Here is a 15,079-nt window from a genome sequence, read left to right as displayed (position 1 = left end):
CACTTGTTAAATTAATACAGGTAAGCGGAGGGAACTAAGTGTCAGTTCAGTTGGATGAAATTGAATGGTTTACTGAATGGTCCCCAAAAGACAGTGCATGAGTAAACACACACTAGGAATGGCAGGTGTGCAGAGAGGCCTCTTACAAGCTGGCCTCTCTGCCAGCTATAAAATACACAAATATTTTATAGATGGAATACCAGTCCAATGTGGAATGTACCCATCAGAGACACTTCCTCCATCTGGCTACGGCCCAGCAGAGAGATTGTGTGGGCAAATAAAAGCTTCTGATTGTCAGGGTTGGTTGGTATCAAGAAGTACCTAAAGGGCTGCTGCCCTAGGCGTGTCTGTACCTGAATCTTAGGTCTCCTACAATAAGGGACTGAATGCTAAGTATTTTCTTGAGGATGACCTCCGTAACAAAACAGTGCCTTTAAGTAGAGAAAAACATTTGCTTAAAAATCTTTGTAAAAATCATAATGATTGAAACATCTTCATCATCAGCAAATAATAAAGCAAAAACCAGATGAAATAAAAGATGTATTACAAGGTTTTAAGTCTTGTCATATAGGAGAAACATCAAAGAATTAACAGAAGACAGAATAGATGATAGCTATTTAATTTCCACAGTAAGATTAAACAATTTTAATCACTTACAAACATGGCTACTTTATTTTAGATACACATGAACAGCTACATATTCAGCCTGAAAACAGAAATTACAGAAGTGGCAAGACTGCTAAGAATGGGAGAACTGAGATGATCTGCCATAATCAAATAGAGTTTTAAAAGAGAATGAAAACACGGGTGTTTGCAAAACCTTTTAGAGACAGGAGGAGGAGAGGAAAAAAAAAATTTTCTTTTATTTCTTACACTCATCTACATATGCCTAATGAGAACAAAAATCTCAGGAGATAAATTACAGATAATGTCTGTAATCTAATATATACTTAATATAATCTTAAGGTGGAGAGAATGAATACACCTCTATGTAAGAGAGAAAGAAGCTATTTTGGGAAATTAAGAAACAGGATTTTTATTTTGAAGCAATCATTAGTTGGTGGTACATCTGCTTGGTATACTAATGGAAACTGTCAAAGATTAGTTAGAATGAATACTATAACCACGAGAAAACCCAAAACAAGAGATAGATTCTTTAGTTCTCTTCTCATTTGGATGTGTAGAACATTGATTTTGAAGGATGACAGTAGAAAAAACAGTTCCGTGTTAATGTCATCTAGGTACAAGTGTGTTGTGAAATCTTGTCTGTGCTGCTAAAGTTGTTATCACACTTCAGAAGAGGTGACACAGGGAAACTGGAAAGTCTGTCGATGGGTTTCATTGATCCAGCAATCCTTAGGTGTTAGGAATCATTGCTTTTTCCTTCCGCCTCTTGACTTTCCAACAAGGCTTTGGATGATGGCACTTCTCCACCTTCTGCTCCTTCATCTAAAGACAAGACATAATTAAACATTTGTACCACACACATTCTCACAGCTATTTTAATGCAGCCAAATATTTGGGTTCACTGATCATCTCTGTTTGGATTGGCTCTTTATTACCACACTCATGGGAGCTTTAGAAAGAGAGATTACCTCGGAAGATAAAGAACTTGCAGAAGCATCCTCCAAAAGCAATTTCCTACTGGGGTTATTTGCCTGCTCTTTGCACATGCTGATCAATGTGCATTTGGTTGTAAAAAACAGATTGGAGATAACTTTTTATTCTTGTTATTCTTTTTTTTTTCTGGGTCATTTCCAAAGTCAAGTTAGAATACTGCATTCATCTGAGCATCACTTGGTTTCAGGTAGATAACGTTACAGTTTATGAACATGCCAGTTATCTGCCTGACCTTCTTTGTCAAGAAATATCAAAGAGAATTCACCCTGTCTTCACAAGATGAGGGGATGTTTTTTTACTCTGATTTGGAAGCTCACTCTTCCATAGGTTAGAGTTGAATGCTTACATTACTAATGTAAGTATGGTTGTTAGATGACAAGTTCAGGCTGTCGCTTTTGATGCTCAAATTCTCTCACTGAGAAACAGGAACTCCTCTTGCCTCAATATCCTTGCAAAGCATAATAATCTTCAGACTACCTTCAAATACCACATGGTATTTCCAGTGCTAACAGAACAGTTTGTATACCCCAATCTCAGACAGCCTATAGCTTTTGGGGGCAAAGAGAGGTCTGCTCAGCATATCTGTCTTCCACTTCAATAGTCATAATCTAAGGGGTACATTTTCAGCTGTTTGCCCTGGAGACTTGCCATAAAATACCACAAACAGTCAAGAGTTACATATCCTGGTCTCTACATATCACAGCAAATCTATACTACTGTACACAATTAATCAGCTAAAGATCTTGGTAGAAACTACTTGACGTTGTAAGTCTGTTTAGAGGTTTGGAGGCTTCAGAGTTTTATACTGGTGAATTAATTCAAGAATTGAGTTATTTGTCACCCTTCAGCATTATGTAGCTCACCACAGTTGAGGAAAGGGAGACAGAGCAATTTTCTCTACTGGCTGTTTCTGTGCGGGGTTGGATGTCTAATATAAGTGGAGTCTGGCAGACAGGGCAGAGGAAAACAGTTTGTTAGAGGAAATCTAATCTCATAGTTGGTAGCACTTAGGTGTGCAACAGGTGCTAAGCTGCTGAATGTATCAAGATAGTTATATACAGTTGCCAAGAAAAAGTTCAGCAAACAATAAAGGTTATTGGCAGCATGGCACCCTAATGCAGATTACTAGATGTGGGAGATGAGTATAGCCTTTTTGCTCTCAAACTTCTTGCAGACTTCTCTTCAACCTTGGATCACCAGTGACACCAATCAACTGTTCAACATGGTTGCAGTATGGCCTCCCACTAGACCACCTGTGGAAATTCTCAGGCCTCCAAAACTTACGCACCATCAGAGGATGATCAGACAGGATACAGATGGTGAGAGTTAGGCTCCAAGATAAACAGCTGGTGCCAAAACCTCTCCTGTCTATCTGTTGTAATTTAGTCCTGCTGGGACTAAGCTACGCAGTCTCTTATCATAGAATGGTTAGGGTTGGAAGGGACCTTTAAAGGTCATCTAATCAAACCTCCCTGCAAGGAGCAGGGACATCTCCAATCAGATCAGGTTGCTCAGAGCCCCGTCCAACCTGGCCTTGAATGTTTCCATGGATGGGGCATCCACCACCTCTATGGGCAACTTCTTGCTCACTCTCCCCGCCCTCTGAAGGAATGGGGAAGAGATAACAAAAAGCTCGAGGTTTGAGATAAGGACAGGGAGAGATCATTCAAGTTACCATTACGGGCAAAATGGACTCACCTTGGGGAAAACTATTTATTTATTATTAGTAAAACCTAAGCAGGATAATGAGAAAGAGAACAAGAACCAACTTCCTCCCACCCCTGCCTCTTCCCAGGCTTAACTTAATTTCAAATTATCTCTACCTCCTTCCCCTCCTCCCCAGCGGCAGAGAGGGGAATAAGGAATGGAAGTTGCAGTCAGTTCATCACATGTTGCTTTATGCTGCTCCTTCCTCCTTGGGGAAGAACTCCTCACATTCCTCCCCTGCTCCATCGTGGGGTCCCTCCCACAGGCTACAGTCCTTCATGAACTGGCTGCCCCAGTGTGGGCCCTCCACAGGCCACAGCTTCCTTCAGGCATCCGCCTGCCCCGGCGTGGGGTCCTCCATGGGCTGCAGGTGGACAACCTGCTCCACCATGGGCTGCACCATGGGCTCTAGGAGAATCTCGGTCAGAAGCAGCATTATTCCTCCCTCTCCTTCTTCACTGACCTTGGTGTCTGCAGCCATTCCTCTCAAAAAAAATTCTTCACAGTCAGCTCAGGCAGACGCTTCTCAGGTTCTCTTCACATCTCCGTTCCACTTCTTGCAGCCAGGCTGGGCAGAGTTGGGCCCAGTCAGCCGCCCGGCGGGCGGCTGGAGGGTGAGGCCTGCAAGGCCCCCAAGGCTCGCGCCTCCCCCTCTCTGCCCCTGCCTCTGCTTCACTCCTTTTTTTTTTTTTCCCTCCTTCTTAAATATGTTCTAACAGAGGTGTTATCACTGTCACCAATGAGCTTGGCCCTGGCCAGAGGTGGGTCCACCCTAGACTTGTCCAAGTCCACTGGACAAAGGGGAAACTTTTAGTAGCTTCTCACAGAAGCTGCCACTGTAGCCCCCGCTGCACACAAAACCAGCACACCAACTCATGAGAATATTGATTTGGTGCAGCTTGCAAAGTACATGGAAATTTATATCACACAGCTATGATCCTTGTATATCATAAAGAAGGAAGCAAAGTCTCTTTTCTCTGTCTCTTTTCAGACAAAAGGTATTAGCACATCCTGTTCCTGACCTTTCAGTATGACAGCAGTTGACAGCATTTTAGAAAAAGTATGATCCAATGAGCATTAGCTAAATCTGAAGCAAGATGGAGAGAGTCCTCCTTGCCATTTCCCATAATCTTCACTGAATCTTTCAGAGTAGAAAAAAAAAAAAAAAGGCATACTTTATATAGCCACATGTTCCATCTTCTCCGCTTTTCTCATTTATCCAACTTCTTTGTTCTGAGCTGGAAATGGCTTTCATTTTTTAACAACTTGTTATTAAAGCCAGAACAGGCAAAAAGAGCTGCCTGGTAGAGCCCCAAACATTTCACGAACAGTTACCCTGTCACAGCATTTGAACTTCCAAACTTTCCTTCCATTTTGATGAATTCTCCTCATTTTGCTTGCTGTTTCATCAGAAGTTTAACTTACAGTACAATGAGGCTGTAGTTCCCATCTGATACTTGTGGAATTCCCAACCCCAAAAAGCATCCAAGCAGTCAGAGTGGACCTAACTGTATCCTGTATTCATTTCCTATTATCACTACCGCAAACTGCTGATAACAGAAACTGCTTCCAGGCATGCTGTGGCAGAGCTATATGTCAATGGCAAAAGCCGTGCTCTTAATTGTTCTTCAAATCCTGGCAGTGCTGGTCCTTGTATTTGTAAGAAAGCATCAGTATATTCTGCTAAAACTAATGTAGCTGTGTTTCATGTCTTCTTAATACATTGGATGGGCACCAGGAGAGGAGGATTATTCTGTCTAGAGGGCTAAGTATTTCTTTTATGCTGTGCTGTAACATTTCTTTTAACAAGACTTTTACACTTTCATGTTTATTTTTATGCAGGGAAAAAAAAAACAAGATCAAAGAGAGAAATTTTGCATGCTTTAAAAAGTATATTCTTTCCAACTACTAAACTTTCCAGAGGCCAAAATGAAACAAACACGAACTTATCTACAACTGTTGTATTCCTTTGTGCTTTGTTAAACATGGTTAACATGGTGCATCACCCCTCAAGGTTCACAGCTCTAAACAATACAAAGGTCAGTTATACATAACGTAGCAATTAATATTTCAGTGGGTTGGACTGGTCACTTCACACAGCTTCTGACACTAATAACAATTTAAATTCCCATGTACCTCCCCTTTGACAAGGGAAACAGTTCTCTTCTGCTGGACCCTGACCTCTGGTCATGGTGCATGAACCTTGCCAGGTGGAAGAGCTATTTGGAGTTTTAAAAACCCATAATATTTGAAAATTAATTATACTTTGGAATAGATTTCCAGTGCTCCAGTCGCACACACCAGAAGGATAAAATCTGTAGGGACATACTTTTCATATCCGCAGGCAAAAATCTCTCCTCAAAACAAAGGAGTTTTATCTGGACTCACAGGGCTCCCAGCTTTACTTTGAATGTACTCTGGCACAGTGCTGGCCACCCTTCCCACCTACTCTTCCAGATTCTCCCAGTTCCCCTCCCTACTGCTCTGCACCCTGGGGGTATCTGACCTTGTTATCTTTCCCCTTTTTTATGTCCACCCTCTCTCCTTCATAAATCTTTGCCCTTTCCTTTTGCAGAAGTAATGCCTTCTTCCAGCAACCATTCGGATTCTTATTTTCCTCTCTTTCCCAGATTCAAGCCAGGATATGGTCATTTGGTTCCTTCTCACTCCTCCTGGAAATAATTTCTTAACTGCCCAGCTGTCCTTTGATGGGCCCATGTTTGGTTTGGATTACAGAACCCCAAATACATGAAAAATATTAAATCACCAAAGCAAGAACAACTTGTAATCAGAGGAATCCCCCCTCCAGCTTATGGTACTTAAGGAGGCTGCAAACTCAACATCCTGCAATTGCTTCAGGCAACGTACAAGCAGGATGTGCACCCTCAAAGCCTGGGAATCCCTCCTATAATCTCCTTCAGTTCAGATTCGCAGACCCTCCACTCCTCAGCACAGGCCTGTCTCCCACTCTGCTGCACCCAAACCATTGCTGCTGCTGGATGTGGGACCACCAGCTGCAGTGGCATTTGTCACAGCAGCAACAGGGATGGGCATGAGAAGAAAAAGTTACCTCCAAATCAGAACCTAAAAAAGTAAGGGCAACCCCTGCTCAGGGCCAACCTAAAATTCTGACTTCATAGCCATTAGAAACCAGCTTTTTCTGAGTCTCTGAAAATCCCCCTGAAATGCCCCGAAAGTAAAAAGAACTCAAATGCAACGCTGCTGTTGATTTGACCTGTGCTAGATCAACAGAGCACCTTATCAAATTAAAGGACATGGCAAAATAGGACACTGGTCTCAGACAGCAAAATTGGAAGCTTACTAGCAGGAGTAAATCACTGTAAACCCTACTCTTAATGTATATGCCCAAGTTAGGATAGCTGTAATTGGATTAACAGTGCAGTTTGCTGTCTTGTGCTGTTATCTCAGTGCAGGAGTAGATCCTAATTTATAGCTGGAGTGATGGTTTTCCAAGCTGCCCAGCAAGGTAACTGTGTCTGATCTCCCTCAGGGGAACTGGAATTCAGTTCCCAGCACCCTTCCCCAGGCTGCTGAACACTGAATCTGTGGGTGGACATGGCAGACTTAGTCTGGGTTAAAATTAACTTGTCTCATCAGGAGGTACAGGTGGTAACTGCTTTGGAAGGTTGAATTTAATCCTAAATTAAGAAAGACATATTAGTACTGACATCAAAACTGCACGGTGGCAGAAGTTTTAAGGAGAAAGCAAAGGACAACTGCATAAATATGTCTGTTTCTTGAATGTGCAGCCATTACCTTCTGAAACAGAGAGCTCAGCCAGTTTCTGTGGCAGGTCTGAAGTCCCAGCACCAGCTGGAGAGCCCAGAATATCCGGTAAGGCGTTCCGGCGGCCTGCCCGTCCTGAAGCTGCAAAATCTGTGACCACAGGCTCCACATCAGTCATTGCTGACTCCTTTCCTCATAGCAACATCTGCATATGGAAGAAACATAATAAGAAAATAGCTGTAGGCCAGATGGATGCTAATCACCTGCTCAACAATACAATAGCCACAGGCTTTTCCCAATGCGTCTTTTGTTATTAAAAGCCATATATTTCAATACCCAGTGCCAAAACTTTCTTTGTGCCGCAGAAGAAGATAAAAGAATCTCTGTGCATTTCCTTATGTTGCCATTTGCACATCAGACTAGCACAACGAACAGCTCTGTACCTACAAGAAACCTGTGGATAGGGTCAGCAACAGCCCTTTCTGCCAGGCACTTGTGTGTCATTTAAAGACCTGATCCCTCTTTTTAAGTGGTTTTCCCATATAACTGCTCAGAAAGGAACCAAAACTATTTTGTCATACTGTCTCATACTGTTTTCTTTATTATGAATCTTGTTTAGATTCTTACTTAGAATCTTGTTAGAACAAACTCTTTTCACAGAGGAGCAAATTATACAAAAAAGACCTCTCAAAAACAAACTAAAACTCATCATAAAATTTCTTTATCCTGCAGATATCAAACCATTTGTTTTCCTCTGTTCCTCATTAGCTTGGTTTAACCTCAACTTGTGTACGTGACTGTTATCTAATAAATAACTGAATCTTTCAAATAATAGAACCAAGAGCGCTCTGCTCCCTAGATCCCTGTCTCAAAGCCCATTGAATCGAATAGGAAAACTCCTGCTGCCCAGAATGGACCTTGGGTCAGGCACAGAGGTGTTTGCAGGATCACACCCCAGGGCACCAGCTGAAGTGAGAACGCCTGGAGAAGGAAGCGATACTTAGCTGCAAGTGGCACAGAGGGACAGTGTGTGAAAACTGCCATTAGCAACTGTATTATTAAGAATCACAAAGGACTATTGTACCAGAACTGTACACAATCATTTCTGATCATTAACAATTTCTAATATTTAGCCAAGAATTGTTCAATTAAAAACAGTATTTACTTGTTCTATATGACTCCACTTCTGTGTGCAATGTGGGAACAGGAGTGTTGTCTCTGTAAATACAGTCAGTGCTTTGTGTGGGAAGGGATACAGATGGGGCTGGAGACCAATCTGATGGAAGGCTGTCAGCTTTTGGTTGACAACTGGCTGTATTTAGAATAAGAATTGGATAAGGAAAGTCTGAAGTATTTTATTGTTGTTCATATAAGCAGCAAAGCATCACAGTCCCCTTTCTAAAATTCTGCTAAGGTTGGGAAATATCCGTGCTCTTATTTCATGGACAGAAAAACCGAGGCAGGTAGAGATCGATCATGACTTTCTCTGATGTGCAGGAAGTGAAGGGCAGAAATTTCATTACTGATGCTGACCTGGCATTTCCACCACAAAGAACCTTTTCTCCCTCAAAGTGCCTTTCAGCTCTGTCACTCCAGCAATAAGAATAAATATTCTTAATCTTCTTTGTATCTCTAAATACTTTGTAATAAAATAAATGAATCCTTCTTGGCAAGAAAAGAAGGCATGAGTACAATCTGCAAGTCTGAAAGGTGACTTGAACATGCAAATAAACTGCTTTCTTTAATCAAAGTCAGTAACTGAAAGTTCTGATCTGGAGATTTTGCAGAAAGTTCCTGTCTTTCATTAAAACAGTCAGATCGAGTCCAAATGAACCTTTCCATAAGTAGCAAAAATATAAAATCTGTACATGTACATTCAAGAATGCAACTTTGAGAAAATATACACAGTATATTTATCAACATATCAAAATTCTAGGTTAGATATAGCATTATACTATGTATTCACTAAAATAGGTGAGGTCAGCACTTGACAAGAAACACCAAAATATGGAGAATGAATCCAAATTTACAGACACAGTCTCATGGCATTTTGTGTTCATATTTATTTAACTGTAGGTGTCCTAAATATATTTGTCTACATGCTAACCAGAGCAAGTAAAGAGACTGTAAATTACACTTCAGAAGAAAAAATACACAGGATCTTCCTTTGCTTGGTAAAGCTGTTAAAATTTGTTCTCAATGCCAAAATACCAATGTTGCTGCAGTTCCTGCCCATTTCAGTTCAGCCAGTTAGTTGTTGGGACAATATTGTTCTGAGTTGACTGCGGTTCACATAAAGATCTACAGAATGATATTAACATCAAAACACACCAAAGACTCTCAAACTTGTTTTGTGGACTTGTGTTTTTTTTCTCTTTTCTCTCCTGCATGGACGTTTTGGTCCCTAAACTGGTTAGTTTTTCAATGGAGAAAATCTGTTCTACAACTCATACTGTATGAAACTACCCTCTTCTGTAGTACAGTTTCATCTCACCCGTCTTCTGCACTTGTTTCAAATCCCTCCCATTCCTCTCTAGTTCAAATCTTTCTCCCTTTGATTACATCAAATCTCACTTCGTTGCATAATACTAGGTAATCCAGGACAATGACGAAGGACACAATCTGATATGATTTCATGTACATGAATTTTGTTTTATGCACTTGACCAAAAAACTGTGCAGAGACAAATCTTGGAACATCCGTCAGAAAGAAAATTAGCTGATGATTATCCATCAGTCAACCAGTGGCCAGACCTCAAAAATAGCTATCTAAAAATAATAAAAGTACACCATCCTTTATATATGTAGCAGTTACCACTATGTTTTCACCTTTGTTTTTTCTATGCTACACTTAAGGTATTAGAAGCTGAGGACAAGACTGAGTTCAGAAGTTAAGGGCTGCCCACTGCGCTAGCACAGAATGTTCTCTCAGTGTATTTGAAAGATGAGGGACCACCCCAGCAGGCTTAGTATTGACATTACAAGTCAAAACTTAAGTCCATTTAGGTTCATATAAATCAAAATTTAAGTATACTTGCAAATGTATGACAGACCATATTCAAAATAGCTTGCCGCTGTACTTTAGATAAATGGGATTTCATTCTTTAATGTTCTAAGGAATTTCTTCAGTTTCATTCTGATGCTTTTTTATAATAATATTTTCTACATCCTAGTAAGGATGTTAAGAGTTTCTTCCACTCTTCATCTGTTTCTACCTTTATTTTTTTTTAACGTATGTATCAGGAAATAAGTATCTTTTTGGCATCTTCTTGCATCTATCTTGTAGTATTTTTCATGCTTCCTCACAGGGTAAATAATAATCACAATGTGCACAACATCTGTTTTCCCAGTGCTTCTCCTCCTCCCGCTGGCAACATCTCCTTCAGCTTCACTGAACTCATTTTCCCGTAGCCTTATCCAAGTTAAAGACACTTATCTTGCCAATGCCTGCATGTGATTGCTTCTCAGCTTCCGAATTACTGTTGTCATTTTTCTCCCATGTCACTGCTCACCAGACTAATGGTGTGCAGCTCTAAAAGAACAGTGACAGATTTCCGGAGCAGAAGGTTCCCTACTTCCCCAGCTCCCTTTTTTACATAGCAAAAACCAGGCCACCCAAAAGCAGAGGCAGACTGGATGGGAAACAGAGTTGAGCGGGGAAGCACACTGTTTGCAGAGGGTCAACAGCAGGAAGGCAGGTGGATCTCCCAGAAAATCTCTCCTGCTAAAACTAGAGGCCAAAGGCTTTGACTGGCAAGATAAATAATTTAAAAATATTCCAGCTAGCACTCCATCAGTACTCCATGGCACCAGACTAACTTTGTGGCTGATGACTGGGCCATGAAACAGTGCAAAGGGGTTTTCAGGAGTACTAGTTAACCTTCTTATATACGCCTCTGAAATCCCTGCGATACCACCCAGAATGCACAAGAGACCACTCGGGTGTCCAAGGGTGAAGGAAATGCTCTCCTTGCTCAAACTAGCTACAACCAAAAGTCAATTACTGTATGTATCAGACATTCAAATAGGTGTCCTCAGACAAAGCAATGGCAAGCAAACTACCAGTGGGTTTTTCTCTAAGCGAGACAGCCAGTTTGTTAATCTTTGAATCTTGTTTTCTTGGCAGCATAGCCAGCCCCTTGGGAGGAAATGAGTCACAGAAGCTGGTGAGAATTTATTTAAATAAATGACAAAGGAAAAGAACAAATAAATCTCCTGAAACAACTTGTGTTGAGGATCAAGGGAAAAAAATGCTTTATAGTGCTCGGTTGTAGCAGGTGCCACGGTCCACATTAAATGTCAGTGCTGTCTCTTTCTCACCCTATCTGTTAGGTAGTAGATAAATCACCACCGTACATATTTGCGAAAGCTCTTTTTTTTTTTCCTGATCCTTTTACTGTTTTACACAGAGACAAAATACTGTTTTTGTTCTGCTTGGAAGGACAAACTATCCTCAGAAAATGTCGAAGGTTCCTGACATTGGTATTGTTGCAACTCCACGAACCAGACTGAAAGACCAAACACATCACTTCTTCCCACTTGGGCACTTATCTCTAAAACTTTTCTCTTAGGTCTTACAAATAGTCTCTGCACTATCAGAGAAAGCTACACTTCCCAAACACTGTTTCTTTTGAATGCCCCTTAGCAGGAACCAATTGGAAAGCATGAAATCCTCTCACAAACACCTGAAAAATACAGTAGCCAAGTAGGACTTTTGGAGCCAGGTTGATTGATGGTCTCTTACTGTAAGATGCATTTTGGCATCTTACTTTATTGAGAAAGAACTTTAGTCCTTTTAGTTCTGTTTAGATGTTTTTTATTTACTTGTTAAGTAATGTTTTCCAAGCACCTTTAGCCCAAAAGCCTGCAGGTTCCAAAGTTTCTAAGTAAGGAGAACAGAAAACTCATTGAATGAAGTGCTTCCCACTTGCAACTGAGATGAAAACCACATCTCCTTGCTATGCAGTTGCCATGCTTTCACATCCTCTTCTGCTGCAGTCGCATCCTGACGGCTTTGCTTCCTCTTCCCAAGAATCTCAGAATAGGAACACTCTCATTATACGTGCTTGTGTAATCCTTATGCTTTATCCTGAAGCATTACTGGACCACAGAAAAGGCAAAAAGCTAGGAACATTCATGCTTTTAAAGAAGACAGTCCAGAGGTGATGACGATGACTAACAGTAACCTGTGCACTCGCATAATAATTTTTGTAGAGAAAGATTTCTGTTACGTGTTTTTTCACATCAGTAACATTCGTAATACACTTGTAAGCCTAGTGCTGGGAAGCACACAGAAAGATAAGCAAGCAATCTTTACCATATCTGCATCAAACACAGGAGTCTCAATTCTGTTTGGGGCTTAGGACAAGAGACCACAATTTCTTAATACACAAAAGCAATATTGCTAACTATACAAAAGTTAGCAGTGAATCAATCACCCAGAAAAAAAAAAAAGTAAATTTGTTGACTTCAGTTTTTTTTAATACATCACTAAATTTGAAACAAGAGTTCCTTTTATTATTTCATGTTAGAAAGATGATTTGGGTTTCCTGTACCAACAGAGATGGCCTCTCCAGTGCATGTTCTTTGAAAAATTCATAAGTTGTTTTCCTATACAGGGAAGCTAAATTATAGCCCATCTCAGTAAATCTACAGTGCAGAAGCATGTCCGAGTCCTTCTACATCTTCTGCCTCAGTCTGGATGTTACAGCCCATGTAACACATTCTGTCTTTGGGATGATACTTGAAAGCTTGGTATATTGTAAAACAAGTTTTCATTTTTGGTTCTTTGCTGTGTACACAGATGGACAGACATCTAACACAAATATCTTGTGTGTTTCTTCTGCTCTGGATACAGGACAGAGCAGAAGGGCAACATCCTTACAGATAATGTACAAAAATGGCTTCCATACATGATTTTCCTAGTCCCAAACTGGTCAGACTTGGATACCAAGATTACACCATTCCTCCATTTCCTGCCTTGGTGCTTTCAGAAGCATTGAACAAAGGTCCAAGATCTTGATCATGTTGTTCAGATGCTCATCAGTTTGGGGTACAGAATCTGAAAACCTTGGCCAAAGCTGTAGGATAAAGACAGGAGCTGACAAATTTTGCACCTTGGTGAGTTCAATTCCTAGATAAATCTTGTCTATGCTTTCATGAGAAATGGCTGAAGATGCGGAATTAATTTTATTAAGTATTAAGGACCATCACAAACCTCACCAATCTCCAGCTCAAATGAAACATAAACCTTGACTTTTGCCGTCTCCTGTATACAGTACCTACAATGCATATGTGTGCACTTGTATATATACTGCAGCTGAAGCACTGGTGTAAGCCGTATGCCATGCCAACATTACAAGGTATGGATGGCATGAAACCACTTTCTATACAAATGAAATGGCATAGACTTTTTTCTTCCTCAGACTGGTATTTTGAAACTTTCAGTTGAATTTTCTGATCACTTCCATAAAGCCAATATTATACTCATGGAAAAGACAAGAGAAAAAAAAAGCTCACTCACTGTTTTTACGTTTCTGGAGAACACACACATACCATGACGCGGTTCACCCTCTGCCAGCCTGTACAGAGTAGAACAGCTTTATTGTGAGCTGTGTTTGACCCAGAGCACACACACACAGTACCCTGATGCATGGAAGAACACATTATGAAGCTAATAGCAATTGTAAGTAATGGTACAATTTTCCCATTGTGAAAGAAAATAAGGAAGAGAGGGGAACGGGTCATGATAGTGACAACTAAATCAGAAGTCATCTGCAGCAAGTAATAAATGAAGTGACATTAGCTGAAGGCAGTAATACCAAGCAAGCGAGCAAGTAACTTTCTAAATGTCCCTGGGTGACCAAAAGCAATGACAGACATAAGCTTTAGTCAGCTTCATAGGAAACACAACAGGGAAGAAACTCTAATGCATCAGCTATGCTGGCAAGAAATAAAATGCAGTCCCTACTATGGAATAGGAAATGAAACTCAATGAAAACAAACCAATCAACCACCCTAATTCTTCTTCTTACATTTTGGCCATTCATCCTCACAAAGTTTTCATTTCCTACTGCAAAATGTATAAATATCACCTGTCGCACATACCTAGATATACACAGTACACCTTCTTGAGTCCAGCTATAGAGGTCCACCCCTCCTTTCTTACAGTTTGCATCTGGCCTGAAATCCAAGAGAAGTCTACCCGCCCACAGAACCATACTTCAGGAGTAATTTAGGAATTATTGAAAAATCATTTTTTAAGGTTAATTTTGCAGCTACAACATTGCAGTTAACTTGTATTTGTGATTTTTCACTTGGCCAAGGACACATAAGGAAATGAGTATCCTTATTGTACTACTTAGTTTTGTTACTAGTCATGCATGCACAACACCCTTCGTCCAACCTCTCCAATCTCCTTGTTTCTCAGCCTTAGAACTGGGAATTCTTTAGGGAAGAATCAAAGGACTTTTTCCATCTATTTTGATACCTGCTATCTCAGCATCCCACGAATGCTTCCTGTAACACAGACAAGGCAACAGCTATGTAAGCCAGCATATGCGTATGTATGTCTGTACTGTATTCTTTATTAGAAGCAGTGAGGGATCTGGTTCTCTGCTTGCCAGGTCTGTGGAAGAAAACTACTCTGACAAAACCACTGGAACCATCTGAGGCAGCAAACAGCTTGTGGCATACTGGAGGAGTCCACTCACACAGTGCACTCGAGTAAAGCAATTAGCGCAGTGCAATAGAAAATGCAATTGAAAGGAGATTGAATTTACAATTTAGCAGAGCTATAAGAATGGGACAATCCTTTGCACATAACGAACACACCTATGTACCCAAATTCTCTTACTGGAGAAAGCCCAAGTCTTCTTGAGATCTTACTGACATGAATGAGAAACATTTCCATCTACTTCAGAGTGAATTAAAAGGTACTGGTATGGACAGGAGGTTCCCAGGGATGCAGATCCTTGTGGAAGTGCTTACAGAAGAGAAGGAGCTGC

General features: G+C 40.7%; 1 protein-coding gene across 2 annotated transcripts in view; it reads right to left on the bottom strand.

Moving 5' to 3' along the window:
• Window positions 1–603: 603 nt before the first annotated feature.
• Window positions 604–15,079, bottom strand: part of PKIB (cAMP-dependent protein kinase inhibitor beta) — a 61,796-nt gene continuing 47,320 nt past the window's right edge. For both annotated transcript variants that reach the window (XM_086744417.1, XM_086744418.1), the window contains exons 2-3: window positions 7,105–7,279; window positions 604–1,449 (exon numbers count right to left, since the gene is read on the bottom strand). In XM_086744417.1, the coding sequence (XP_086600543.1) occupies window positions 1,364–1,449; window positions 7,105–7,252 (234 nt within the window). In that variant the 5' untranslated portion in view covers window positions 7,253–7,279 and the 3' untranslated portion in view covers window positions 604–1,363. The remainder of the gene's footprint in view (window positions 1,450–7,104; window positions 7,280–15,079) is intronic.

This window comes from Chlamydotis macqueenii, chromosome 3 (genome assembly GCF_036417535.1).
Source record: "Chlamydotis macqueenii isolate bChlMac1 chromosome 3, bChlMac1.mat, whole genome shotgun sequence".
Classification (NCBI taxonomy): Eukaryota; Metazoa; Chordata; class Aves; order Otidiformes; family Otididae; genus Chlamydotis; species Chlamydotis macqueenii.
This window is presented reverse-complemented; position numbering and strand designations above follow the sequence as displayed.